The sequence below is a fragment of the Gadus morhua genome, chromosome 3, assembly GCF_902167405.1.
Source record: "Gadus morhua chromosome 3, gadMor3.0, whole genome shotgun sequence".
Classification (NCBI taxonomy): domain Eukaryota; kingdom Metazoa; phylum Chordata; class Actinopteri; order Gadiformes; family Gadidae; genus Gadus; species Gadus morhua.
The window spans coordinates 3,562,834-3,588,688 of record NC_044050.1 but is presented as its reverse complement, the minus strand read 5'-3'; the positions used below and the strand labels follow the sequence as shown (position 1 = coordinate 3,588,688).

General features: G+C 42.8%; 2 protein-coding genes across 3 annotated transcripts in view; both read left to right on the top strand.

The window, feature by feature from the left end:
- Positions 1 to 345: 345 nt before the first annotated feature.
- Positions 346 to 8,197, top strand: pold4 (DNA polymerase delta 4, accessory subunit). Of its 2 annotated transcripts, none has more exons than XM_030352419.1 (5): positions 346 to 481; positions 2,215 to 2,326; positions 4,265 to 4,348; positions 6,927 to 7,038; positions 7,972 to 8,197. In XM_030352419.1, the coding sequence occupies exons 1-5, from the start codon at positions 383 to 385 to the stop codon at positions 7,994 to 7,996; spliced, it is 432 nt and encodes a 143-aa protein (XP_030208279.1). In that variant the 5' UTR covers positions 346 to 382; the 3' UTR covers positions 7,997 to 8,197. The 2 variants fall into 2 exon arrangements, with proteins under 2 accessions (XP_030208279.1, XP_030208280.1); XM_030352420.1 differs by having other exon boundaries at positions 415 to 695.
- Positions 8,198 to 9,451: 1,254 nt separating this feature from the next.
- The window catches only part of si:dkey-28b4.8 (sarcoplasmic/endoplasmic reticulum calcium ATPase 2), a 45,831-nt gene continuing 29,427 nt past the window's right edge, over positions 9,452 to 25,855 (top strand). Inside the window, exons 1-8 of the mRNA XM_030351609.1 lie at positions 9,452 to 9,822; positions 11,625 to 11,747; positions 12,724 to 12,741; positions 14,030 to 14,112; positions 14,516 to 14,620; positions 14,844 to 14,982; positions 23,843 to 24,009; positions 24,780 to 24,935. Of these exons, the coding sequence (XP_030207469.1) occupies positions 11,630 to 11,747; positions 12,724 to 12,741; positions 14,030 to 14,112; positions 14,516 to 14,620; positions 14,844 to 14,982; positions 23,843 to 24,009; positions 24,780 to 24,935 (786 nt within the window). The 5' untranslated portion in view covers positions 9,452 to 9,822; positions 11,625 to 11,629. The remainder of the gene's footprint in view (positions 9,823 to 11,624; positions 11,748 to 12,723; positions 12,742 to 14,029; positions 14,113 to 14,515; positions 14,621 to 14,843; positions 14,983 to 23,842; positions 24,010 to 24,779; positions 24,936 to 25,855) is intronic.

Sequence of the window (25,855 nt, the reverse complement as noted above, 5' to 3'; positions counted from 1 at the left end):
TTCCGAATGCTCAGTACGCATTGTGTAGTACGGAAAACTTTTCCGAATGCGTACTACCGCCACAGTAAACAACGGAGTTCACTACACTATCCCACAATGTAACCGGAGTCTGGTAACGAACGAAGAAGAGATGGCTGACCCGACTAATGGTGTGTTCACTCTCCAGGGGCCGTTTCTCAATTCCTAGCACGCGTACTACGGACTCGATGACTTGCAAGCACGTACTTGGCAAGTCAAGTCTGTGCTTGAAGTACGGACTTGCCAAGTACGTACTTGCAAGTCATCGAGTCCGTAGTACGCGTGGCGTGCTAGGAATTGAGAAACGGCCTACACTGACCAACAGAGGGCAGTGTGAGACGTACACCGACCGACAGAGGGCACTATGAAACATACATACCTTAAAACAACTACGTCACACGAAGAAGAAAATATAAACGCCCCTCTTAATGTGGGTTTTGTTTTGATGAAACAGCGAGAGATCGTGAGTTTAATACAATTTAACTATATCGCATCAAAGCCATCTTTGTTTCCATTAAAAGCTTCGGTTCGTGTTAACAGGCCACTGATGAATGATAAACGGCTCTGTGCTTTGATCGAGACTCCATAAGACGCTTCCATAAATACATTAACATCATTCATCCGCACTTGATATTACTTCTTCATCCAGGGTTTTGCAGAGGAGATTACATTTTTTGGTAATATTTAATTTATCAAGACAGATTATTAATCGGTATTAATCAATAAATTCAGTACAGGCTTTATTTGTATAGCGCCCTGTAGTTATATATTGTTAGACATGCGTGGACGAGGAATACACTAACTTCATTAAATCACGGACTGTGATTCAAATCATGGCTATGTGCTTTGGCAGGCCTTATCTTTGTTTTGGCTTTTTTTGGGTGAACAGACATTTTCTGCCCTCCTTTCCCTAACCGATCAAATCATAAGTCTAAGTGCACTTTCATCTAAGGGCGTAGGTTTCTTTTGACTATTTGTGGGGACATTTATTGTCAATTGTCAATGCTGCCAATACCCATGCCAAGTGGTGCATGTGCATACACGCATGGACACAAACTTTCAAAAACATTAAGCTCCATGTAACAAAATGTTTCCCCTTTTCAAGCATATATTGCTATTTTTTGATTATTAACATAATATTTATCATCTGTGCAACCATTTTTAAGGCATTCAGAGCTTAGCCCAGAATCTGGCTGGTACAGTCAGCGGCCGAAAGAATGATCGAGTGCCTATTCTGAAACACAGACAAACTGTACCTGCAATGTTTTGCTAAATGATCGAGACGACTCAACATCTTTTCCGATGAGCTCTTCTTAATTTACCATATGCTTTGACAAACTGGAGATACAGAATAGTCTTAAATAATGGGCTGGTGAAGCCATGGATATTGCTTGTATTTTTAAATACAGGGACGACATTATTGAAAATGCAGGATCCTATTTGGATCAGGTTGGTCAGGCTTTGTCCCAAACAATAACCCCGTCTTCACTTGTACACTGAACTGCATTGACAATCTCACTGTCGCTGCTACGGTCACTTATCTTCTGCGTCACTCCTAGCCTGTGGACCTGCACCAGTCTTCTTAAAAATACATTACAAATGTAGCTTCTCTGTATAATGCCATTCATTTGACTCATCAAAAGCACATTACGCTTTAAGAGCTCAAAACGTAGTCTACTACACTGTTATAACGACTAAACTATTGTAAGACCTGCTACACCTCTCTCCTGCCTTTTCTTGTTAGAACCTGCTGGTTGCATAAATTATTTACATTTATTTATTTATTAAATAAATGTAAAAAAAATAAGAATTTATGCATAAAGAGAAAAAATATAGGCCAGCTCTGCTAGTAGAGTGTAACTAAAATGACATGAACCTGATTTCTCAATGTGTTCAATGTTGCTGACAGCAACGTCTTTGTAAATATATTTTCTGTGACTGTTATCAATGCATGTTAGTCTACTTACAGGTCTGCAGAAACAAGTCCTTATCTTCATTTTTATTCTTTTGGGAGGCGTTTTTAACGGTGCACCTAATTAACAATATGGATGTCTTTGAGGTCTTTGTTTGTGAACAACATTACATTGTTCATAGAGTTGTGCTCCATTCTAGAGGAGATAGATATATAGAGATAAATAGAGATAGATATGAACGTGTCCGTACCTTCCTGAACCCACCTCATCCCTCTTCCTTCAGGTCCTCATAACCATGACAACGAAGCGCCGCCTGATCACAGACTCCTTCATGGTGGTCAAGAAACGACGACATGTCAAGAGGGAAAAGAGACCCCCGTCCCCACCACAGAATGGTACCATCTGACAACATTTAGTTTGTATACTAGTCGACCTTAACACGAGTGGGGTCAAGTTGACTGGTTAATGAAGATTTAATTAATGGTTATCAAGAAGTGCATTAAGCATCAGGAAATTATGGTCAATCAAATCAATTGACCTTTGTTCCTTTAAGCAGATGTTTTAGGCAGAAACAAGTCACTGTTTACAGAAAGTGTCAGGGAATGACATGCTGCGTGTCACGGCCGCTGGCCAAGGTGCAGAGCATGGACCGCAATGCAGAACTATATACTTGAACAAAAAAATATAGATTTTCTTTTAAATACCCGGGCCCTGTTCATATTTTAAACATGGGTCGTAGGCAACAGGCTCCAACGAGCGCAGGCAACAGTGGGGAAAACTAAGGAGCTTGGCTAGGCACTGGGGCACTAAAGTCCAGGGGAACAGAAAACTAGTGGTCGTAATGACCGGGAAAATGTCCAATAGGAAGTCCAAAAAAACGGGAGAGAAGAATGCAACTTACGGGCAAGGGCCAGGGAGAGGGCACGGGCAAGGGCAAGGGCAAGAGAAAAGACAAGGGGGGGTCCTGGGCCGAGCACGGGCTTGGCGTTGAGCGGCTTGACTTGGCATGGCTGTGGCTGTGGCTGTGGCTGTGGCTCCATGAACAAAGATCAAAGTCAAAGTCATTTTTAATGTCAATTCAGCATCTGATTCAACTTCTTTCTTAAGTATAAGTGGAAAAGTACAGGCTCTAAAATTAATCTAATTTCAGAGCCTGATCCTCACTTCTTATTCATGTATCTTTGGCCGATATGCAGCACTTTTCATCTTGTTACGTGCATTTAGGTTGATATCTGTCTTGATGTTAGGAAGGTACCTAATGATGCAAATAAAATGCTTGGTATTTCTAAGGAGTAGAAGGTAAAGATATTTGTGTCCAGATGTAGCTAGTAAAAGTAGACCGTTGTTTGTATTTACGTACTTCCCAGATCTGTAACCATATAAGCCTAATTAAAAAGGGGGATGAAGGTTAATATAGAAGTGCACCGCTGTGATTTTAGATTGGCGTAATATATTCTTGCATAACAAAATAATAACTTGATGAAAAGGGCAGATTGCTTTCAGATTAGTCTTAGTCAAAAGAATGGACATTGGGCAGTATGTCACACTATTAGATAGCTGAAATTTATGCTAATGCTTTTTTTTCCTTATATCAAGGTTATCGTTTGGCACTCGCTTAACAAAACATACCTGAAATATGTTATAGTGTTAAATATGTTATAATGTTAATAGTTTTCTGAGCTATTGAGATTATGAGGCAAACAGCTAGAATTTGGATGGTCAAACTGAATTTATCTTCGCAGATATAATTTTGTGTGTGTCTGTCTAACACAACTCAAATATATTAAATGTCTCTTAAACAATCAATCAAATTTCATCGGAATACTATAACATAAAACAATGTAGGCTACAATGAGTCTGTGTTGTTTTGTCATAGACTCAAGACAACGGTCATCAGTGTTGTGATGGTGATACAAATTCATTTACAATTACATTTAGGGCATTTAGCAGATGCTTTTATCCAAAGAGATTTACAATAAGTACATTTGTCAGAAGAAAGAGAAACAATATATCACTGTCGGTAAAGTAAGGATGTTCATAGTACCAAGCACTAACAATTGTTAGGTTAACCCATTCTCCGTATACAACAAAGGTAGCTAGGGTAAAATGCTACAGAACGCTAAGTACTACTATTACAAATACCAGCAGCCATGCTGTGCTTCTGTCAAACCAAGTGAAGCCAGGGCAGTATAGTCACATGGTAAAATGTCTGCGTTCTCTCATGACTGACTTATTTTACTTCGAGTTGTATATTGAAACGTCTTTTGAGACGTTCATGAAAAGATGGATATACCTCTTGTCCGTATCTTTAATATAGTTTTTTGTTCACTCAGAGACTGAGACCATAACAGAGCAAGAATTGGAGCTGCAGGAACTGAAGCAGTTTGATCTGGACTGGAAGTATGGGCCATGTACAGGTAAAGCATGTAGCACGGTTACTGTACTATGATCTGGACCGAACAGGAAATACGATGGTGTGGGAAAATGCCTTCAACTTTGTCATAGGTTTCATATTTGAAAGGTGTCATTTATCAAGCAATGCCTCAACATGGCTCCTTCAACATTCACCCCTAAATTATTGACCAAAGATAACCACCCATCCATTATGGCAAGGGTCCCTTTTGCTACCAGGCAATATACAGGAAATGATATATACGCCATGGGGCTTTTATCGAGTGCTTACAGTCTGCAGCCCAGTGAGACTCAAACCCCTTTATTGGTTTTATTATTTACTACTCAGCAGTAGAAAAGTAGAAAGCCGTAGAAAATAATGTTAATGCCAAAATATAACACCACTGCACCCTCTCATCCATCATAATTCATCAATTACACACAGATAGTTTACAATTTACACATTTGTACATTGAACATTTACAATTGAAAATGTTGTTATATTTTGGGCGCCTGGTCTCTGAGGTACAACAGTGGGATCACCAATTAGAATAGAACAGGCAGAAGCGGGGGTTGCGGTGAAATCAACTTATGTCATTTATTTATAAAAAAAAAAAAAAAAGGTGCAGGGGGAAAAGGGAGGGGGCAAAAGGCAACTCAAATCTTCACCCGGTTGGCGGCTGTCGTCAGGGTGCCCTTTCTGGCTCTGCCTGGGGTGGGGCCAGAGAGAGAGAGAGCAAGATAGACCAAGGTTAGTGGGGTCTGTGGTCCCTGCCACTGACCTCTTCGCCCTAGCTCGGCTAGGGTTTCCTCTTGGAGTCGTTGGGGTTCCTCTTCAGCTGCAGGCCTTCTCTCGGGTTTCAGCACGACACAATTCACACACTGACAAAACAGCTCTTCGGTCCACTTGAACGTAACTTAATTAATTAGGTTTGGAGTGATCAAGAGGGTTGGCCACAGGCCTCTTACCACGAGACTGGCCTAACGTGTCTTTGGTCTCCACACGCTCCTCCAGCCAGTCTGTCTTCAGCCTGTTCTGGTGGAGTTAAAAAGGCCCTCTGATTGCAGGGCTAACTCAGCACACCTGTGCAGGGTAAGCTGAGTAGTACCTCCCGTCCAGCACCACACCCCTTGGCTGCCTTTGCCTGCCATAAAAAATGACTTTATGAGGTTTTATAACATTAATATGAGTTCCCCTGGCCTGCCTATGGTCCCCCAGTAGCTAGAAAAGGCGTCCATAAATACATTAACATCATTCATCCGCACTTGATATTACTTCATCATCCAGGGTTTTGCACAGGAGATTACATTTTTTGGGAATATTTAATTTATCAAGACAGATTATTAATCAGTATTAATCCTTAAATTCAGTACAGGCTTTATTTGTATAGCCTGTAGTTATATATTGTTAGACATGCGTGGACGAGGAATACACTAACTTCATTAAATCACAGACTGTGATTCAAATCATGGCTATGTTTTTTGGCAGGCCTTATCTTTGTTTTGGCTTTTTTTTGGGTGAACAGACATTTTCTGCCCTCCTTCCCCTAACCCTCACGTTATCGATCAAATCATAAGTCTAAGTGCACTTTCATCTAAGGGCGTAGGTTTCTTTTGAGTATTTGTGGGGACATCTATTTGTCAATTGTCAATGCTGCCAATACCCATGCCAAGTGGTGCATGTGCATGCACGCATGGACACAAACTATCATTGAGCTCCATGTAACAAAATGTTTCCCCTTTTCAAGCATATATTGCAATATTTTGATTATTAACTTAATATTTATATATTGTAGGACTTGTGTTCCTTTAAGAATATGTTTTAGGCAGAAACAAGTCACTGTTTACAGAAAGTGTCAGGGAATGACATGCTGCGTGTCACGGCCGCTGGCCAAGGTGCAGAAAATGGACCGCAATGCAGAACTATAAACTTAAACAAAAAAATATAGATTTTTTTTTTTTTTTAATTGACTTTATGAGGTTTTATAACATTAATATGAGTTCCCCTAGCCTGCCTATGGCCCCCCAGTAGCTAGAAATGGCGTTGGGTGTAAAACGAGCACTAGGTATCCTGCTTTGGTTTTCCCCCATATGTCGTCATACGGGGACATGTTACCTCCCCTTCTCTGCTTTGCCCGCCCAGAGAATTTGGCCTGCCAATGAGACAATGAGCTAAGACTGTTGTGCACTTCTTTGTTATTTGGATTTTGGGTGGCATTGGCAGATAAGATTTGGTACATTTTTCATGGGCGCAACCCACATACTCAGCTCTGCTGCTCATCCCACAAGTGCATGTTCCTTACAAATGTGGCACCATTTGAAAGGGAAATATACAGGCTTTCCAACGGTATAAGATTTATTGCCAAAAAGCTTTTTTATATCAGAGAAATAATCAACCAACACAAATTTCCTAATTTTTCAAAGTCAAAGTCAAAAGTTTATGCATAACATCTATCTATCTAAATCGATATCTATATATATACATATATATATATATATATATATATATATATATATATACTCGTAAATCATCTATGTATATGTATGTAGACAGCCCGTATCAACAGTCTAAGAGCCCAATCCCCAGCGTATGTCCTCCCCCAGGTATCAGCAGGCTCCAGAGATGGGAGCGGGCGCAGGTCCACGGGCTGAACCCCCCCCAGGAGATCAGGGAGCTACTGCTGCGTACAAACAACGATCTCCAGTTCACCCGGAGGTGAGCAGGGCCCACACGCATGCACACAGACACACAGGGACCCCCAGTCTCAGGAGGAGCAGACTGATAGTATAAACGTACACCAGACGCTTGCTGACGATGCTATCTTTAGCCGTGTTCTAGACAACGTCTAGGACGGTGTGTCACACTCCACGGTCACACCAATATCATTTATTTTATTCATTTTCTTAAAAAGCTTTGACTTTGGGTCAAATGTAAATAAAAGGACAAAAATCATTTCACCTTTACCCCTGTATTTAATTATAAATATTCATAGGAAAAATATTTCATGTTATACTATCGGTGTCCGAGAAGCTTAACCCTCTCTCGGACACGGTCATCAGCCCTAACTGCTGCCAAGACGGAGCTCCACACATCTCACCTCCGTTGCCGCTGTGTCTTCTGAGACTTCAAAGCGTATACTAGTTAGGATGTTAGGTTTCAGCGTTCATAAACTGGACTACGCAGACCGGCAAAAAACATAGGATATTTCTCCTGCTTTCTCTAAATCACATCTTACTTTTAAACCGTGACTAAATGGCATATACCACTATGTTGAAAATCATATCAGACATATACAGAGAAAAACGATTTAGGGGTCATAGCCCCTTACATTTTCTTTTTCAAAGTTACCGTGGGTGGTAAACATGAGGCTAAGACCACCCCCCTCATTCCTAGATCTCAGCCCAAAATGTGATGGTACTTGCTTACCCTTCAACAACACTCAACAGCAATCACAGAATTAAAGATTTCTCCTGCATCTCTGAATAATATAATCTTATGGACTATAGATATTCGACTCATCCATTCTCGTAAAAGGCTTGTTATACCCCAGTTATGATGGCATCACCTGTCACCTGTTCACCTGGGGAACTATTGTAGAAAACAGCTACAATAGTGAGTCTTTGTCTGACATCTGTCTTTGTCTTTCAGCTTATGGAGTGACTATCCCTTGTGAGAGATGGAAGAAGAACAAGAAGAATGGCCATAGTTGATTTAAATCTGTGAATTTTAATATTTGTTCATTGGTTTTGTTTCATAACACTGTTACTGTTCTTCCACCTGCCTTGACTTTAAACCAACAGACTGTTTAGACCTGCTTCAACTCTGGTGGTGGTGACATAATGACAACAAATAAATAACAAACACTATAATGCCAGTCTTGTCACTCAATGCCTCACCCTCCTTGCACTACACGCATATTAATTTTCAACATATTATCGTACTCGCGTCTCTTACACTAGTCTGCATCTCATGCATCCAAATTACCTTTCCTCCGGATGGAACTGTCCACTATTGAACGTCTGTTACCAGGGTAAAATGTTCTGCAATCTGGTAAGACAATTTTAATTTTGAATGTAGGTGGCTTCTATACAGTATATAAGTAAACCATTACGCTATTTCTTTATTTAAAAAAAAAAAAATATATATATATATATATATATATATATATATATATATATATATATATATATATATATTTATACCACGGTCTGCGGGAATACTCGATTCTGATTGGATGCAGGGTGTGCATTAACTCCTGATATACGGACACCTGGACAAGTAGTTCCGTCAAATTGTCTGTTTACCGTTCTCAATTAATGCGCTAGCTGGCGTATCGTCTCTAAAATAGTAGTAACCATAGCAACGGGAAACAAAACAAAGCTCAGCGGACTATAATACCTCCCGCTACCTCCCGTTCTAAAGTCGTAGCTATGGCCCGTCCTAATTACTGGAGGAGTGAACAACGTTTCCGTTGCATGAGAACCCAACGGGCGTGTAATGGTGGTTCCGGGTATTAGTCAGACCCTCAGGCGTAACCAGGCAAACAAATGTATGTTTTGTGGAAAAGTTTATATTCGGATTGTAAAACGCATGAAAATATAAATTAATGGTCTTAATTTGGTCACCGTTGGTAAGTGACCGTAGTATAAGCGGGATAATGCCCTTCGAGGTGTCCATTATCAGGAATTAATGGACTTCGCGGAGGCAACCGTCCTCCGCTTCGCGTCGGACGGTTCACGCCTCCACGTCGTCCATTAATTCCTGATAATGGACACCTCGTCGGGCATTATCCCTTACATATAGTGCAAACGACAGTAGAGTGTCATAGGGCGTCAGAGCCATGACGTCTGGAAAACATAAATATTGTCCTGATAACGTCGGAATAGCACCCGGCATAAACTCCCTCAATAACGTCTCTTTATTCGATTGCTGCGCTGCCACTCATTCAGGACGAGGCGCTGATTTGTTCTTAGTTATATCCGAAATTTTAGCGATTGGTGAATAGTCATTTCTAGAGGCGGAACCGTTGGCAGCCAACTCCTAGCAGGTGGGATTATGGAAAATCCTCCAATTTGATTCGCCTAGCACTGCCGTCAATCCTTTTCCGAGATGTCTCATTGGTTCAGCTTCCCTGAACTCGTCAAGGCAAGCCGAACACCGTTAATCGCCTCCATTCTGTGGCCTATTAACACTATCCAGCGGTATCTTTTCTATTTTCCAGAAGGAATATTTTCTAAGGACTGCGGTTAATTGCGCTCCCAAACCTGTAGTACACGCGAGGACTTTTGCCTGTCTACAGCCTTTACATTTTAACCGGCGACATTTCTACTCATCTGAGAATCGGATGCAGTTTCTATGACAACATCGACCTTTAGATGTGAAGGATGAGAGGATGAAACGATAGTCCTTATTTAACGCAGACCCCCATGGTACTCTGATCAGTGTGATTTATAAAGCGGGATCGATAGTTCTCTGGACGGACGCGGACTCACTGCATCGGTAAGAAACCCAGACGGGCTGACCGCCTGCTCTAATGTAATATATATATTATATGGTTATATATTAAATGATCATATGTGTGCTAAACGTTCCCGTAAAGGACGAGGCTAACCTTAAGCGTGAGGCCAGCCGTGTTCCCATTGTGTGTTGAGATCTCTCCAACGTTATCACCGTCCAGTGTCACTCGGTGTGTTGCATTGGGCCTTCATCGGGCTTCGCGTCTCCATCATCTGTCTGATGGTTGCCATACGCTACTGTTTCCTGACCAGGGTGGACCAGACCTGCCCTGCTGGTTGGGCTCTTTAACACGGGCTCGTTTATTGTATCCCGTCCAGGGTTTATACAGTATGTGCTCATGTCGCGTCTGCATGGCGCTGTAGTTGGACCAAGCGACGGATCCAAGTCCATCCAGTCCATCCATTCCCTCCGGTACCCCGACCGCTAATGAAACCGCTCAGGTTCCAGCTGTGAACCACTAATCAGCCACTCAGGCTAGCGTTCCGGCCTCTGTGGACCACTAGTCAGCGTCCTGGCCTCTGTGGACCACTAGTCAGCGTCCTGGGCTCTGTGGACCACTAGTCAGCCTCCTGGCCCCTGTAGACCACTAGTCAGCGTCCTGGCCTCTGTGGACCACTAGTCAGCGTCCTGGCCTCTGTGGACCACTAGTCAGCGTCCTGGCCTCTGTGGACCACTAGTCAGCCTCCTGGCCACTGTGGACCACTAGTCAGCGTCCTGGCCACTGTGGACCACTAGTCAGCGTCCTGGCCTCTGTGGACCACTATTCAGCGTCCTGGCCTCTGTGGACCACTAGTCAGCGTCCTGGCCCCTCTAGACCACTAGTCAGCGTCCTGACCTCTGTGGACCACCAGTCAGCGTCCTGGCCTCTGTGGACCACTAGTCAGCCTGCCGGCCTCTGTGGACCACTAGTCAGCCTCCTGGCCACTGTTGACCACTAGTCAGCCTCCTGGCCACTGTGGACCACTAGTCAGCGTCCTGGCCTCTGTGGACCACTAGTCAGCCTCCTGGCCACTGTGGACCACTAGTCAGCCTCCTGGCCTCTGTGGAACACTAGTCAGCGTCCTGGCCTCTGTGGAACACTAGTAAGCCTCCTGGCCCCTGTGGACCACTAGTCAGCCTGCCGGCCTCTGTGGACCACTAGTCAGCGTCCTGGCCTCTGAACCACTAGTCAGCCTCCCAGACTCGTGTCCTGGCCTCTGTCGCCCTGCATGCTGAATGGGCAGGAAGGCCCTGATCAACGGTGACAGGGATGTTAAATCTGCGGAGGCCAGATATTCACACATAGCTTAGCCTTAAATAGACATTGATATTATGATCGGGAACATTGTTCCCCCCCACATAACGTTACCTAACTGCCAGTTCATCTCTCAGGGGCATGTTTGGCTCTGCGTTTAGCCTGGTTTAGTTGCCTGGCTATCCAGTCGCTTAGTTTCCCAAGCCGGTATGTGTGGTAATCGTCTGCGATTTCTATTTAGGTGCAAAGGCAAGCTATTTTGTTTTGTTTCTAGTCATGGATTCAAATTTGATTTGCAGATTGTGAACTTAAAATTTTAAATTTGTGCCTTTGTCTACTTAGCCTAATTGCTTTTCCATAGCTTCATTGTTATTCTCTAATTCTGTCCCTGTCTCCCTCCTCTATTCCTTATCTTCTCCCCATCATTATCTGCCCTCCTCTTCTCTCATTACATCCACTGACCCATTACCCACCCTGCCCATCACTCTCACTCTCTCTGTCGCTGTCTCTCTGTCTTTCTCTCTCTCCCACCTCCCTCTTCCGCTGCTAGTAATAATGGACAACGGTCACACCAAGACGGTGGAGGAGTCTCTGGGCTTCTTCAGTGTCAATGAATCAACCGGCCTGAGCTGTGAGCAGCTGAGGAAGAGTCGGGACAGATGGGGGCCCAATGGTAGGCGTCTCTCACTATTGTGTTTCATAATGATCCACACATCAGTGTCACACCTCAGGCTGAATGAGTAGGCCTAGGTTAGTGGTGTTGCATACATGTTATGCTTAAGAGGGTTAGAGTTCATTGGTATGCTATAGGGCCCGACCGATTTATCGGCCTGCCGATTTAATCGGCCGATTATAGCCTTTTTGAAAATAATCGGCATCGGCCAAAAAGACGCCGATTACAACCAATTTATTTATTTTTTTTATTATTTTTTTTTTTTAAATGTTATTGCGCTTAGTATCCTGCAGATTGCGCTCCTACTCGCCTTGCTAACTAACAACTTTAGCTGGAGTAAAAAAGAGGAGATTGAATTTACCGTACAACATGAAAGCACGCTCGCTCAGGCAGCTGCGCGCTCACCTCACCAATGTACACAAGACGCGTTGTTTGAGCATGCCGTGCCTGTTTTTCTTTAGGTCCCAGGCCATGTTCATTTGTTATACTGTAGACTCTAATGGTGAGACCATACTGCTCAGCACGCACGTGTTAGTCACTGCTCACGAGCGCAGCACATTGGGAGTTAGTTATTTATTTTACATTTTACATTACACTCATTTTTGACTGTAAATGTATTCTAAAACACTCAAAGGTTCTGCATTCAATTCACATATTCGTCAAGTGTTTAAAGTATATTTAAGGTATCAAAAACTACGTTTTATATGCTTTTTTTTCTTTTCTTTTTTTAATCGGCCGATTAAATCGTAATCGTAATTTTTCTCTGAAAATAATCGGCATCGGCATCGGCACTCAAAAATCAATATCGGTCGGGCCCTAGTATGCAAGGATAATTTATTATCCATACAATTTACGTTACATTGTAGTATTTCTGACCAAATATCTGGTGACATAAATGCAACTGCTTGTGTATGAAGCAGCTATGACTACTGTCTTATTGTTTCATACATATATCCCTTTCTTCTTTCTCTTCCAGAGTTGCCTGCGGAAGAAGGTAGGATGGTTTCTTTTTTTCACAAAACGTAATTAGTCTGGATCGTTTTATTCATTTCGATTTCGAAGGGATATCCCCTATGGGTGCGGAGCAGATTGCCTCTAGGCCTGCAACCAATCAGAGCGACTAAACGGGTTGTGCAGAGCTGGTCTTAAACCAGCAATCATTGTTAAAGGGGACATATTATACCACCAGCTGTGAGTATGATTAGCCTTACATGCCGTTTCAAAAATCTGCCCCATATGACATCACTAGTGGGCGTGTCCACCTAGATCTGATCACTCTACCAGCCTACCCAGTGGACCGAAGTAAACGTTGCTCATCTATCCTGCACAGATCTAGGTGGACACGCCCACTAGTGATGTCATATGGGGCAGATTTTCGAAACGGCTTGTAAGGCTAATCACACTCATATTGGTGGTATAATACGTCTCCTTTAACAGACAACATGCTTGCAGCAAAGACATCTTTTCACGAAACAAAAGCTTTTAGTGAAGTTGTTTGTTCTTCTTTTAATGACAATATACTTTGTAGTTTGTTTAGTAATGCCTCAATAGCGTAATCAACAGCCCTTTCTACATCAGTGGCAGCCATCTTGGTTGTTGTTGGTATGCCTCTAGAGTGTTCCTCTGCACCGTCTTCGTATTTATCCCGCCTCATATTAGATTAACGGTTGCGGTTGGTCGACCTATCTCGCACTGGGCAGGAACATTTAGTATGGGAGGGGAGACAGACCTTATCTGTAGAGCAATTGAAATTAGCTCAGGAGATTCGTCTGGTGTTCAGACGAGGACACAGGTGGATGTAGGCCATACTTTTGGAGACAGTCCTATAATTTTGATGCCAAAAGTTTGATCGTGCTTTGATGTAAAAAGAAAATGAAAAGTTGTCTAGTCACACATAATGTATATACCGACAGGTCTGTCTGAGATGTTGCAGACCCTACCCAGGGAATGTCTGAGAGTAGAGGGATTACTAAGGCATTTTATGGACCCGACAAACCCAGTTACTCAGCACTTCCATGCGTTCCTCTAGGAATCAGTGCCGATCCCTGCTGGTCCCAGGTCTGCTCAGATTCACTCGGGTTTACACATGATGATTGATAAACCGACCGGGCCTCACAGTCATAGAATGGGACCTGACCCGGACCGGATGTAAAATGAGTGTAATAAAGTGTGGACCCTAGCCCGTGCAGTCGTCTGTCTCGGACCCTAGGGTTCAGGTAGACCTCTGTGTGGGCCCTCTTTCCTTCTTTCCTGCATTCCTGATTCTGCCCCTCTGGTTCCAGGTAAATCTCTCTGGGAGCTGATCCTGGAACAGTTTGAGGATCTGTTGGTCAGAATATTGCTGCTGGCCGCATGTATTTCCTTTGTAAGTAAACACAGACACCTCATACAAAATCTAGATCATGAAATGTTATAAAGATAATGCAGAAGTGTATAATGTATGTCTTCTTGTTGAAGTTCAAAGCATTCTTAGAACTGAATTTGTTTTACTACAGGGTTACCTGCTGATTTGTGATCATTGTAAATCTATTCAGTGGGTTTATTCAAGTGCAAAATGTAATATGTGCATCACCTGTAAAGTATGAATGCTCTTTCCTGTAGAAATACAGTAGTAGGGGTGTAGCAGCATTTTGTAGGTAAATGATCTCCTAAAGGGTTGCTTAAATATACGAAGAATGACAAACAAGCCACAGAAACAGACATAAGTGCAATGGTTTGCATTGCATGGGTTTTCATCTCAAAGTAACTCCACCATGGTTGTTTCTCAGACTCTGGCTTGGTTTGAGGAAGGACAGGGGACAATCACAGCTTTCGTGGAGCCATTTGTCATCCTCCTCATCCTTATTGCCAACGCCATCGTAGGAGTATGGCAGGTAAGGTGTGTGTGCGTGTGCGCGTCTGAAAGACCCTCTCGAAAAAACCGAAACAAGGAAATAGGGTTGAGTAATTGATTGATGGTGACGCTTGTAATGTGCCTCATTGGATAATTCCCCTGCTGCATAGTGGTGTGGGGTCAGAGATCCACCTGCTACATGGGGGCAGAGCAAACCCTTAAGAGCGCTGTAGTTTACCAACCTATGTGTGTTTGTTCTCCAGGAGCGTAATGCAGAGAACGCCATCGAGGCGCTGAAGGAGTACGAGCCGGAGATGGGCAAGGTGTACCGGCAGGACAAGAAGAGCGTGCAGAGGATCAGGGCTAGAGACATCGTCCCGGGGGAGATCGTTGAAGTAGCTGGTAAACTCCACTTAACATTTAGCTGTTCTAGATTTACCATTCTATTGTACAGCTTCTATCAATGCTGATGAATTTCTAGTTTTTGTGAGGACAAAATCGGTTGCCCTGATAATCATCCTGGGTTACTATTTAGTTTCTTTCTATAAATTGAGTGATTTGACCATGTTGCTGACACCTGAACCCAGCAATAAGCGGATAGCGATGACTTTGTTCCAAGTTATTATTTAGATCCAATATTTCTGGATGTTTTTTTTATTTTTATAGAATTCATCGACATTAACAATGCTTTAAGTCTCACTTCAAGGACCTTAGTTAAGATTTAGGAGTGTTATGGATTACAAATGGCCTTGCCACCTGCCCGCTATTATTGAATGAACCATGAGTGTATGCATGGTGAGAGTATTTGTTTCAGGTTGAATCTAAATTGAAAAACCAGGAGTAAACCAGCCAACAATTAACTGCATGGATGTGTGGCTGATAAGCTGAACGCAAAATTGGAACGGTGGTGTTCTTTCTGTTGAGTCGTGTGTAAATATTAAACATTTCAGACCTATTCCATTCAATCACAAAAATAATTATAAATATAACCGCAAGCGGTGATTAACGGGGTCCGAGCAAAATTAAAAGTCAAGAACACACTAATGGAAGATATATAAATTAGAGCTGTCAAGCGATTAAAATATTTAATCATGATTAATCGCATTAATGTCATAGTTAACTCTAATTAATCGCGATTAATCACAAATTATTTTTCTATGCTAAATATCCCTTGATTTTTTTGTCCCATAATTCTTCTCATTTTAATTCTCTTATCAACATGGTGAAGTGCATCGGCTTGCCTTGTGCAAATGATTTTTTATTGATAACAACATTGGCATATACACTGATCAAAACAGGACGATACAAAAAAAGAGCCTATAGTGCAATTAAATGACTTCTTTGAACAAATGTCATTTGAACATAGCGGTCAGGCTACTGCTTCTTTGTTTTGAGCCAAAGAAAAAAATAAATAATAATAATTGTTTTTTTTTTTAAATAAAATAATTGCGTTAATCGCGCGATAAAATTTTTAACGCCGTTAAATTTGGTTTGCGTTAACGCCGTTAATAACGCGTTTAACTGACAGCTCTAATATAAATATAACATATCATTTAAGGAAAGATGTTCCACTTATAAACCTGAACTGCAGCCTCATTCACATGGTCAAATCATCTATTGATAAGCACACAACATCCAGAAAACTCAAAGCACACATTTCTCAAGTGATTTAAGGGCTTTCTACAAAGCATATACCTGAAAAATCTTTGAAATTCTGGGGAAATTAAACATTTGTAGTCAAAAACACTAACGGAAGAAAAACAAATATGACAGAGTTAATGGTTGGGTACGGAATTCTCTTTTTTGGCCATTTTTGCAAAACTATTTGAAATCTTTATCATAACCCACTTGCAGCCACTGAGTTAGAAGTACTGACCTGTAAATTAAACAAGTCAATTTCTGTGGAACGGGCAGGGCTCGAAAAACTCCCGCCAATGATTTCCAGAACCACGAGTGGCATTGGACAGTAAGTACGTCAATCAAGCGGTCGTACTGCACTCCCCCTCTCCCCGCGCGTGACCTCTTCGTGCACGTACTCAAAGCTCGTGACCCAGAGCAAGCTTCTGTTTGTTGTTATCCTGCGGTAGCTACTGGAGCTAGCTAACTAGCTAATCCACATTTGGATCTAGCACTAGAAGACAACCCTAAACTCCAACCTAGCTAGCCTGGTTTGCTCTCGCGCATCCAGTGTTCACGTTAACCGGCTTTAGCCGGACATTGGCCGATTGCACGCACGCATGGCCGGTATAATAAAATGTAAACGGCCCACATGTCCGAGGAAAAAAAAGAAAGAAGTTTGCATTTATGTATGAATTAATCAGTAGCATATGAAAACCAGTAGCGGTTCCTGGCCGAGCTCACCAGGGAGGCAAACACGAACGTGCATTCATGAACGCGCGCAGTGCACCCGCACATGCATACACATGTCACTCAGTGGCCACGCTATTGAATGCTTATTGGCTGTCATCACGCGAAATTCGCGTCAAAGTTGAAATATTTAAACTCGAGCAAATTTGTCACGGCACAAATCCTCGTGAACTCGCTCACCTGCGCACGGCGAAAGTGTGGCGCGACAAATCAAAACTTGTCACCGGTTTTCTCTCGTAAAAAATTCGCTCGATACGCGTCTCTACGTTCACTTTGAATGGGATCTTGTCGCCCCGTCGCGTTTGGTGTGAACGCACAAATCTTTCCCGACTGGGCAAAGCTGGCCAAAATCCCCAGTACAATCCCCGTGTCCAGTGTTCATGCGGAACGAGGCTTTTCTCTCCAAAACAGGATTAAAACATCTATCAGAAACCGCCTAGCTGAGCAAAAGGTGACGAGGCTGATGCGCATATCGAGCCTTGGGCCGGGGTTGAAAGACTTCAACTTTTCGCGAGCAGCGGAGCACTTCCATGCCATGAAGTTGCGCCGAAAAAAGCCTGCAAGAATTGCAATTATCGGAAAAAAATGTTTTTTTCCCGTTTACCATTTTTGCAGAGACTGGCTGTTATGTTTTTTTGCCTAGGTTAATTTAATAAATGGCATTTATTGAAGCAACTTAGTTTGTGTCGTTTGTCGTTTAAATAAATTATTAGTGAATAACGTCCGGAAGATATTCCAAGTGTCCGATATTCTGGAATAGTGTCGGACATTTGCCCACCCAAGAAAAAGTCTGTGAACCCTGCGAGCACCTGTGTTCGCGCTCGTGCATGATTGCGCGTCCATGTACTTGGAATGGGTGGAGTCAGAGTCAGCATTGAAGGAGAGGGGTTGGGACCATTTGAGTTGTGTATTTTCAAAATCTGCTGGCGTTTCGCAAATCCCATACCCAACCTTTAATTATGAAGGAAAAATGGTAAACGGAGATGTTCCCCTTAATGTCATACTGTGTCTTGGCAGACCATTTCTTGGAAACTAATGAGCCAGAATGTTGATTGCCTGACGAATTTCAGGTGCTGTTCAATGTTGTGCTTCTTAAATGAGTGGCAATGACAGAATGCATGTTCAGCTTGTTCATAATGCTCTAATCAGTATTCAAACTCTCAACCTAAGGATCACCAGTACACGGCTTTATCCCGTTGAGCCACTGACATTCTTATAGGCAAAATGGGTTGAGACTGTGGACGTTTGGCTTTTCTACGAAATTGTTGGAAAAGTAAACATTTTTAGAGCAGAAGTTGGGTTTATGGGTAGAGGGGGGCATTGGCAGGGTTGGGAATGTTACTTTAAAAAAGTAATAAGTTATAGTTACTCACTACTTGTTCCAAAAAGTAACTGAGTTAGTAACTGAATTACTCTATAATAAAAGTAACTAGTTACCAGGGAAAGTAACTATTTGCGTTACTGTAAAAAAGAAGAAAGTTGCTATGTGTCAAAGAATTTGGATTTTTCTGAGCAGTTTTCACTTGGCCTTAATGTGTTAAATGGTTGAACTGCCCATTAAAGGCCCTGATATGCTTCCAACTGAGACCCCGTCCACACTAACCCGGGTAAATCTACAAACGCATAAATAATCATCCGTTTAGCCCTTCCGTCCACACTAAAACTGAGAATTCGGACACTGAAAACAATGCTTTTCGAAAACGATCGCTGAGGTGGATAAATGTGAAAACGCTGGGTTTGCGTTGTAGTGTGGACAGGGTAGATGGAGGCTTTCAGAAACGATGACTTTCGGTTGCCATGACACTGCCACAAGCATGCGCTCGAGACCGAGACGCTCATCAAAAAAATGGCAGGTGAAATGAAAATGATGATCTCTCTGTACAATGTACTAATTTATCTCCAGAAACTACTCAACGTATTGGCTCAAACATATTCGTTGCTCCAACGCCGGAGGCGAGCGCTGTACTAATGTTCTTCAGTGATGGTAAAAAACCCGAAAGACGACAGTTCAAACCGTATTTGGAGCGGCGTTTCTGGACAAGACCGGGTTGAAAATGATTAACCAGCTGATTAACCAGCCTGTAATCTCAACAGAGAGGCGTGGCTATATATATATATATATATATATATATATTAGAGCTGTCAGTTAAACGCGTTATTAACGGCGTTAACGCAAACCAAATTTAACGGCGTTAAAATTTTTGTCGCGCGATTAACGCAATTATTTTATAAAAAAAAATATATATATATATTTTTTTTTTTTTTTTCTTTGGCTCAAAACAAAGAAGCAGTAGCCTGACTGCTATATGCATAGAAAAATAATTTGCGATTAATCGCGATTAATTAGAGTTAACTATTACATTAATGCGATTAATCACGATTAAATATTGTAATCGCTTGACAGCTCTAATATATATATATATACAGGTGCTGGTCAAATTATTAGAATATCATGAAAAAGTTGATTTATTTCAGTAATTATATTCAGAACGTGAAACTTACATATTATATCAATTCATTACACACAGAGTGATATATTTGAAATGTTTATTTCTTTTAATTTGGATGATTAGTACTGACAATTACTGAAAATCCCAAATTCAGTATCTCAGAAAATTAGAATATTAGTTACGACTAGTACAAAAAATGATTTTTTAGAAATGTGGGCCAACTGAAAAGTATGAACATGGAAAGTTTCAGCATGTATGGCAATCAATACTTAGTTGCAGCTCCTTTTGCCTGAATTGCTGCAGCAATACGGCGTGGCATGGAGTCGACCAGTCTGTTGCACTCCTCAGGTGTTATGAGAGCCCAGGTTGCTTTAATAGTGGCCTTCAGCTCTTCAGCATTGTTGGGTCTGGCATCTCGCATCTTCCGCTTCACAATACCCCATAGGTTTTCTATGGGGTTAAGGTCAGGTGAGTTTGCAGGCCAATCAAGAAGAGGGATACCATGGTCCTTAAACCAGGTACTGGTAGATTTGGCACTGTGTGCAGGTGCCAAGTCATGTTGGAAAATGAAATCGTCACCTCCATAAAGTTGGTCCGCGGCAGGCAGCATAAAGTGTTCTAAAACTTCCTGGTAGACTGCTGCATTGACCCTGGACCTCAGGAAACACAGTGGACAAACAGCAGCAGATGACATGGCACCCCAGACCATTACTGACTGTGGAAATTTTACACTGGACTTCAGGCAACGTGGATTCTGTGCCTCTCCTGTCTTCCTCCAGACTCTGGGACCTTGATTTCCAAAGGAGATACAAAATTTACTTTCATCTGAAAACATAACTTTGGACCACTCAGCAGCAGTCCAGTCCTTTTTGTCTTGAGCCCAGGCGAGACGCTTTTGACGTTGTCTCTTATTCAAGAGTGGCTTTACACGAGGAATGCGACAGCTGAAGCCCATATCTTGCATACGTCGGTGTGTGGTGCTTCTTGAAGCACTGACTCCAGCTACAGTCCACTCTTTGTGGATCTCCCCCACATTTTTGAATCGGTTTTGTTTGACAATCCTCTCCAGGGCGCGTTTATCCCTCTTACTTGTACACTCTTTTCTACCACATCTTTTTCTTCCCTTCGCCTCTCTATTAATGTGCTTGGACACAGAGCTCTGGGAACATCCAACCTCTTTGGCAATGACCTTTTGTGTCTTGCCCTCCTTCTTTAAAGTATCAATGTTCATCTTTTGGACAGTTGTCAAGTCAGCAGTCTTCCCCATGATTGTGTGTCATACAGAATCAAAACGAGAGACCATTTAAAGGCTTTTCCAGGTGTTTTGAGTTAGTTAGCTAATTAGAGTGTGGCACCAGGTGTCTTCAATATCTGACCTTTTCACCATATTCTAATTTTCTGAGATGTTGAATTTAGGGTTTTCATTGGTTGTCAGCTATAATCATCTTCTTTTTGGCAAAAAACACTTATAATGTATCAGTCTGTTTGGAATGAATGTATACATTCTACAGGTTTGACTTTCTAAATGGAATTAATTAAATAAATCAACTTTTTCATGATATTCTAATAATATGACCAGCACCTGTGTGTGTGTGTATATATATATATATATATATATATATATATATATATATATATATACCGTAATTTTCGGACTATAAGCCGCGCCTTTTTTCCCATTTTTCGATTCTGCGGCTTATATAACGGTCATTGTGCGTCACAAAAATGGTTCAACGCGCCTTACGTGCCTACGCATCTAGATGAGCCCGCCCAATACTTATTTTCCCCCCCTATTTTTCTTTTGCTCCACAAACATGGCTGAGATCACCACCATCACTGCGCTGTATTTGTTGTGGGAGTCCGAGGAACGTAGGAAACCTAAACGCCGCCGTGTTTGGGTGAATGACATCCTCCTTAGGCACTCACAGCTGGGTGAGTCTCCTCGCCCAGTCTCCTCGCCCACGGCGACCCACGACTGCTCCTTCTTGTTTCTATCCCTGTACGACACCAACGTGGTGTCGTACAGGATAGGACGAGCACACACTGAAACGATGACTTGGTCGTCCCATGTTCTTTCTGCTTCTGTGCGTCCTCCGTCTCTCAGCCAGTGACGTCGGGTCAAGCTCAACGCTGATTGGCTATCGCGGCTAAGCGTCACGCGTAAGAGCGTAAAAAGTTAAAAGTCTTGAACTCTGCGCGTAAGTGCGTTGGGCGCGTTAGCTCCCTAAAAAAGTGGCTAACGAGCTGTTTTAGCGCATTCTTGACACTAGACTGACACACGCTACCGCTCGCTCTCCTCACTCGTACTCACTCGCTGACATCACTCACACATGCACTGCCGCACGCCACTGCCAAAACAGCACTTTGTGTTAGTGCTATTTCAATTTTTGTCCCTGTGTGTTTGTCTGTAACTGTGGTTCATTGTTCTGCTGCCTGTCTTGGCCAGGTCACCTTTGAAAAAGAGATTATTAATCTCAATAGGTTTTTCTCCTGGTTAAATAAAGGTTAAATACATAGAAAATTCTTGCGCACACACAAACGCTACTCTATGGTAGAGCCAAGAAGGTTCTACGAGCGCTTCAGACCAATCTTGCCAACGAACGACGTACGGAAGAGATGCGTAGCGAAGAAGGTTTCGGGAAACATGTGAGATGTTAAGGTCCAACTTAAAGTAGAGGTTACGAATGAAGTAGCGCCAAGAAGGCTTTAAGAAGGTTTCGGGAAACTAGGCCCTGAGCCTTAATGCGTTCCACAGACTTAAACTATCCTCATTCATTTGTGGGTTTATCTTCATGCAAACAAGATTGCATGTTGAGGCTCTTGAATAAGAACAGACAACAAAACAACAAAAATACACCAAATGTATGCAGCCTTTGCTGTTGTCCCTAAATACCAGGATCTGCTATGAAGGTTAAACCAATGTCAAGGCTGTGGTTTATGTTTGCCTCACTTCCATAGAGAGTGCTGTTTCCAAGCAAAGTTCCAGCAGCTGGTTTCCATCAGTGTGTTTGGACACAGTTGGAATAACATTGCAGCACCTCTGTTTAGTTCTCCCTTGACAAGCGTCCCGTGTACATGCTTACCCCTGGCCCTGTGCCTCTCTCTCTCCCTCTCTCCAACTACCTCTCTCTCTCCCACTGTTGCTCTTTCTATCTGCCTCTCTATCTGCCTCTCTTTCTCCCTCTGCCTCTCTATCGGCCTCTCGCTCTCCCTCTTGCTCTCTCTATCTGCCTCTCTCTCCTCTCTCGGCCCCCTTGTTAGTAGAGCAGTGAGAACTACAACAAAAGAAAACTGATAAAATGGAATACACACAATAGAGGCAAAGCTATTCATTTCAGAGGTTTTTTATTTGAGTATTTGGCCAACCTTGAACTGGAGTATCATCAAGCTCCTCCCACTGAAACTTTTTCCATATCTGCTTTGGACAATCCTGAAAGCACTTTTGCACATGCACAAATCATGTGATATCTCCTCATGCGTACTTGATGACAATATCTTAAACACAGCCCTCTCTTTTCATATGGGCTCGTAGGAATACACTGTTGAATCTTCCAGTGTACACGCTGTCTCAGGCTGGGGTTCACAGAAGTGTGTGTGTGTGTGTGTGCGCGCGGAAAATCCTGCAGTTTTTCCTACAGATCATGGGAACACGGTGACATTAGTCAGTGATGTAACAGCAGGAAGCTGGATTATGTGTGTTTTTGTGTGAGTGCTTGACCCACCCTACTCTTTAAAGCAATACAACACTTTTTTTTTACTTTTGCGTTCATTCCAGTCGATTCTAACATCACAGTTTTGTGACTGATTAGGATCTGCCGAACAAATATATTTATATTTGTCTTTTTACTTTGAATGGTAGTGCCATTCCCGGCTCTGTGAAAAAAAACTCCTCTTGGTGCATATTTCACTGCTGCCTTCCTACAAGGTTTGCTCTGCCTCAGGACGTTCAGGCTAAAACAGTGAATTGATTCGCATGCGAATAGATACATTTGTCGATCAACAGATTTGTTATTATGCGTGGAAATTCTAATCTAGAAGTCTTAGCTAAGATGCTCTGTCGTCATTTCTGCCCTCTTTTTTTTTACAATAAGGTGAAGATGATATACCAATTACATAAACTCTCCTATTTAACATAGAAAACACAATGAATATACATATCCCTATCTCCTCACCTCTTGATTATAAACCGATAATCCTAAACCTGGCTATTGGAGTTTTTCTAATTGTGTGTGTGTGTGTGTGTGTGTGTGTGTGTGTGTGTGTGTGTGTGTGTGTGTGTGTGTGTGTGTGTGTGTGTGTGTGTGTGTGTGTGTGTGTGTGTGTGTGTGTGTGAAAATATGTGCTATTGCAATGGATTCCATGGGACATGGTTTTTCTGATGCTTCATGCACACCTTGATGAATTTTATTTAGTGTCTTCTTCTGGATTCCCCTTCTCACCCACAGTTGGTGACAAGGTGCCTGCAGACATAAGGCTGACCTCCATCTGCTCCACAACCTTGAGGGTGGATCAGTCTATTCTGACGGGGGAGTCCGTCTCAGTTCTGAAGCACACTGACCCTGTGCCAGACCCCCGCGCTGTCAACCAGGACAAGAAAAACATGCTTTTCTCAGTAAGATCTGTGTGTGTGTGTGTGTGCCAAGTCATCACAAATACCATCTGTAATGTAGTTGTTGAATTGGGAAAGAAGTATTGCGTATAGGGAAGCAGCGATTCCACTTTTCACAGGGTGGGTATGTAGCGATTTTTTATTTATTTATTTTTTTTTTTGCCTCTAGGGGGCCCCCTTGTAGTAGCCCGGGGCCCCAAGCAATTGCGGGGCCCCAGGCAATTGCCTGGTATGCCTAATGGGATGCAGCACCTCTGCTCTCATGCAATCCCAATGAGAGCGACACGAACTTCGTCTGAGCAAAAAAATAAATAAATAATAATAATAATAATAATAATTCATGTGCACGCAGAGACTATGGCGGCCGAAATTAGACTATGGCGGGGCGCCATAGTCTCGTCAATGTGTGGGAAACACTGCACCACGTTTAAAAAACCCATAAAAACATATTTTGGTGCACCGTTGGCTCCTCAACATTACATCACGTTGCGTAAAGTGGTATGGGGTGGTTGTAATGGGCCCGACTCAGAGTACTGGCATTTGTACCGGTGCCTTAATATAGTCTATCATAGCCTGGGAGAGGAGCAGCATCAGAGACCAGACGTTAAACTGGTCAACACATCGTGTCAGCATCGGTGTTGGTGAAGCCCAACTCATTGCCACGAGAGCCATCCACTATAACTGACTTATTTGGCGGTTGTTACAGCCCCACCTTCTCCCTAGGATCCACACAGGGGCTTCACTTCCTGTTGTGTTACTGTGTGTCCCTTCAGGGCACCAACATAGCGGCGGGGCGGGCCATCGGTGTGGTCGTGGCCACTGGGCTCCAGACGGAGATCGGTAAGATCCGGGACCAGATGGCCGCCACGGACCCGGAGCGCACGCCCCTGCAGCAGAAACTGGACCAGTTTGGAGAGCAGCTGTCCAAGGTACTGAACCAACTAATCACAGTTCAGCATCTGGGGATGTCAGTGTTCAGGTTTGCACCCCATCCCTGGTTTGAAGGGGCGGAGACACAGTGGCCGTGGTGCACCAGTGCTTTAGATGATGGTGCCAATCATCTTTAAGGATATAATTCCAATGTTATTCAATTGCATATACAATTGTAGAATGGTATAAAGTAGGCAATGCACAGCAATGATTCAGATATATTAGCATATTGCAGTGTCACGGCCCGGCTCTTGGCCAAAACATATATGGGGACAAACCAAAATCTAACTGCAAAAGTAATCATCATTTATCGATGAACAGAACCAAAATAATGGTGTATCAAAAGTCAAATGATGTCTGGAGAGGGAGAGAGCCATGGGAAGACTGGTGAGCCTTATATCTGCAGCCACCAGGAACCACCTGATAGGAGCAACGGGTGTTGCCCCAAGCTACACAAAAACACACGAAGACAGCAAGAGCGCCGTCACAGCAGTCCCTTGTATGAGCCAAGCATTAGACTCGAAAACATTTCTGTGAAACATTAGGTAAAGACGACAAGCTACCCCTATGCTAGGTTGAAGGAAGGGTACACCACCTCCAGAGGTATCCTGGCATTGGCATGCGACAGCAAACTGCATTTATTCTGAAACCAACGGGCACAGACCAAAATGCCCCTGGATGCAATTGGATAGACCAATCATAGCAACAATACAAATGACACAGCACTGAGTGATGAAAAAAAGGAATGTTAATTTGTCTTTGGGTGAAAATATATCGTCCAGTTAATACCGTCTCGATTGTGGAATCAGCAGACTTTTTTCAGTCAGCCATCTTTGTTGTCGTTGATGCCTCTATTGCTTGATTAACGGTTGTGATTGGTCGGTCTAGCTCGTACCGGGGACTCATCTTTTTGAATGGC